Source organism: Atta cephalotes, assembly GCF_000143395.1.
Source record: "Atta cephalotes unplaced genomic scaffold scaffold00019, whole genome shotgun sequence".
NCBI classification, from domain to species: domain Eukaryota; kingdom Metazoa; phylum Arthropoda; class Insecta; order Hymenoptera; family Formicidae; genus Atta; species Atta cephalotes.
The window spans coordinates 5,062,304-5,066,480 of record NW_012130083.1 but is presented as its reverse complement, the minus strand read 5'-3'; the positions used below and the strand labels follow the sequence as shown (position 1 = coordinate 5,066,480).

Below are 4,177 nucleotides of genomic sequence, written 5' to 3'. Positions count from 1 at the left end.
ACACATAGGAGATTGATGACAAGGCAATGGCGCAATTGCGATGCAAATGCAATATTAGCTACAGGAGGGTTGGCAACATCACTGATAATCCCTTTCGCTTCTCCCCTCCTCTTTCCCGCAGTTCCATTGGTACTGTGGTCGCCGGCGATTTCTGTGTTCGTGGCTACGCAAGCTAATCGGGAGTCGCTCCTTAATTAGAAATTAGGTGGTCTCATTCGATGCTGGCCCCTTCCCTCGCCCTCTAAAACTCTCTCTGACGTCGGGGAGCCGCTCTGAATTTTTCATGCGGACGAAATTAGAATCGATCGCAGCGGAGACTGCAGAATTAAATCGTAGGAAGGACAATGAGAGGAGAGGAGGTAAAAAGTCAGCGGTGGTCCATCGATGAAGGTTTCGCGCGTGCAATTTACGCCTCGATTATTTATTTGTCAGCGCAATTAATGTCATTCCCGCTGCGAAAAACTGATCGATCTGCGTGACCGTCGTAGTTCGTTTATTAACGAAACATTCATTCGTTTGTCTGTTTATTGATGAATTTATGGTATCATTTATTACGTCGGTTATCCACTTGTTTATTCACGGATTTATCTATTTATTTAATTACGTGTACGCATCGACTATCTAGTGACTAGCCAACTCTGGGAGTAACTCTAACCTAGAGTAATCCAATTTATTTTAATTTATTTCATTTATATTTTTTTCTAGCTATTCTTTCTCTTGTCAAATCCAAAGCTCAATAAAAAGTGCATGTCTACGAAAAATATTTTATAGATCTTATTACAATTATGAAAAACCAGGACGAATTTAAGTAAGTAAAAGAAAATAAAAGAAAAGGAAAAATAAAAAAGGATGATCGCGAGGCATCAACTGGATAACTTAAACAAGAAAGAAGTTCAGCAGCGTCTTAAGACGCGACAGAGCGCGAACAGGACCTTTCCAGAAAAAGAAGATAGAAAAGGAGGAGGAAGAAAAACATGTGCGTGAGAAAACTGATTTATCGCTCACGCTATGTCGATCGAAATTAACTCAAAAGATCCCGTTCACTTAAGGTCTCATTGATCGATCGATCATGCGACCACGCTGAATGACGCTCGCAGAGTCGAGTAAAGTAATCCCGTAAGAACTTTGTCCTGGCTGCTGAAATAACTTCCTGCTTGGCTGTCGACCGGAAAATTATCTCATAATATCTACTACTTTTACGAAGGACGAGTTTTTTTCATAGAATGATTTTTCGAGAAATACAATTTTCAAGTATTAACGTGATATTTTATTTTAGCGAAAAGCTTCCTTTACGGAAACAATCTTTTTTAATCCTTCATTAATTTTTTCGAAGTCTCATTGATATAAGAAAATAATAAAGAGAGAAAAATAAGAAGATTTTTTTTACGTATGGATTAGAAAATAGGATTTTTCCAATAATAATAGTAGAAGATGGAGGAGTTCTATCTTTCTTAAGAATTTTTCTGGAAAGCGACTAGAAGAGAATCGTGTTCGTGATCTGCGCGAGTTTTAATTGCTTGGCGATTAAAAGTTTCCGTGTCGTTCAAGACACTCATTCCGAGAGATCGAGCGTTGCGTGAGAGAGTGACACTTCCACGAGAATCCAGGAAAATCCGCGGAGACTGGAAATACTTCCGAGACGCCCTATCGAAACATCGCAAACACACCGGAGGTTAAAGACAATTCGAAAACTTTAGATTAAAATCGAGAAAATTAATTAGATTCAGATCAAATTAGTTTACTTCGGGAAATTATCGCATTTGTCTCGATCACAATTCCGAGATTCGAGAAAACCGTGAGAGAAGACAAGCAAGAAGGACAAAAAAAAGAAAATACTCGACCTTTGTCGAAAGGAGAATTCACCTGTCCAGAAATCTCAATGCTAAGATTTATCTTCAGTGTGTCCTTGAGTACAAGCGTTTAGAAAAGGATACATCTCTTGGAAGAAGTCCAGATGCGGCGGCTGAAGGATATCCAGCGCGGAAAGGACCTGCAAAAGAGACAGGAAGAGATTGAGTGCCCCGTCCTTTGACTGGCCGAAAGACAGAAAGAGCGCGATTGATCCTGCTTTTCTCATACAAAAAGTAGAATCCAGCAGGCAGAAGACGACTACGAGGGGGAGGACAACACAGCCTCATCCTTGGGGAAATAAAACGCGGAAATTTCCGAGACCCCATCATGCAGTTTATATACGATTCATCTTGAATGTTCGTCCAAGTATTCAATGTAAAAAATATATATGCCAAATAGTATGTTTGTTTACAACGAGATATATAAAACAAAACAGCTATTATTATCACACTTTATTATCACAACAGTAACTGTTAAATAATTTTTATAAAATGTCATAAACAGTAACATTTAAATAACATATATTAAGTTCTTGAATGTTAAAAAGGTTCTATTTAAAAAAATGTTTTAAAAAATTTAATTTTATTATTGTACAATAAAAAATTTTTCAGGAAATTACAGACAATTATTATAATAATTATAATGTATAATAAACAATCATTATAAAATGTAAAATATTTGAAAGCTAAATATAGATTCGATATCAACTTCATTTATTATCGATAAAATTACAACTTTTTTTATTTTCATGCTAGTTTCTATCGAAATTTTTCTGTCTTTTTCTATGTTTGTTCATTGATCACATATACACATGTTTGACGCAATAATATTACTCACGTTATCGTGTTTGAAGAAGCAAAGCATTTTCAGCTCCCTGAAGACTCGCTTGCTGCTTACGAGACTTTGAAAGACATTCGGCAGTTTTTTTAAGGCTACTCTCCTACCATCCCTCGGATCCGTGACAGCCCTGGAAATCATAGAAACAACACCAAAATTTACAAATATATTCTTATACCTTGTCAACAATCAATGTAACTACTAAAAATAATATATTTTGACAAGAAAGAAATATGTCAGTAACACAAATAAGCGAAAGAAATCTTGTTCAAAGTAAATTTTAATGCTCAAAAGTATTTCTATGTAAATTTTATACACACTTATCAGTTTTGTAAATTATTCATTGATTATTGTTTGATTTGAAACGCAATCCTAAATTAAAAAGCTTTAAAAATTGTAATATTATAAATTATTATCAATTTAATAATAGCGATGCTAATAACCCAAGCAAGCAAAACAACAAATCACGATAATATCAAAATGATGTAATTTTGATGTCATTTTGACGTTATCGTGAACTTATTCTTGGGAATCATCTTGAAATACTGCAAAGTATTTATAGCAAAACCTGAACCTTTCTATTATCAGAAAAGAGCATTTTTATTACTATTGAGACATATGATAATATTTATTGTAATAATTATTGCAATAATCAAATTTCAGTAATTATTGTATTACATTTATTAATATCGTTACGTGTTTATACAAGAAAAAAGTGATTGAATAGGTATCTTGTTATAATCATTATAGCTAACAAGCACAGTTATTTCAGACAATAAATCACTTTCTTTTTCTTTTGCTTCGTCATATTTACTTCATTTTACTTTCTCTCTTTATTTTTCTACTTTTCACATACATTTATTTATATACAGTCAGCTACTTCATTTATCTACTCTCTAATACGTATAATAAAATATTTTAAACTCATAAAGAATTATATGAAAACACAAAGCGAGAAGAGGAAGAAACTCGAGTTACGTTTAAAGTTAAAGCATTCAGATATCATTATATATTCCAATTATAAATACGATTCGAAATTAAAAGAAAATAAAATGGAAAAAGCATCAATCGATTTCGATATCAATTTAAGAGAAGAGATTCGAGAGAATATACATTGGCAAATAATCAGCTAAATAATGTCCGCAAACTTGCATCGATAATAACCCCGGAAACACAAGCGAACGATGATTTAAACCCCTCTTCCCTTGCATCAGCCTCTCCCAGCCCTAGGCCAGAGATCCCAGAATAATTATTATCCCAGCAATTAGTCCGTTTACGGCTACAGGTTCGATTTCATTGTTGAATGTTGTCGTTACCGCAAAACCGACGATTCCGATTCACGAAATTCGAAGGGAGATGTGTGTGTATGTGTGTGTACACACACGCACGCACACACACACACACGCACGCACGCACGCACGCACGCACGCACACCTCTCTCTCTCTCTCTCTCTCTCTCTCTCTATATATATATATATATATATATATA

The 4,177-nt window shown here is 34.7% G+C and overlaps 1 protein-coding gene across 1 annotated transcript in view; it reads right to left on the bottom strand.

The window, feature by feature from the left end:
• Nucleotides 1–4,177, bottom strand: part of LOC105619197 (serine/threonine-protein kinase NLK) — an 89,262-nt gene that overhangs the window by 41,149 nt on the left and 43,936 nt on the right. The window contains exons 2-3 of the mRNA XM_012200721.1: nt 2,689–2,818; nt 1,935–1,990 (exon numbers count right to left, since the gene is read on the bottom strand). Coding sequence (XP_012056111.1) covers nt 1,935–1,990; nt 2,689–2,818 — 186 coding nt within the window. The remainder of the gene's footprint in view (nt 1–1,934; nt 1,991–2,688; nt 2,819–4,177) is intronic.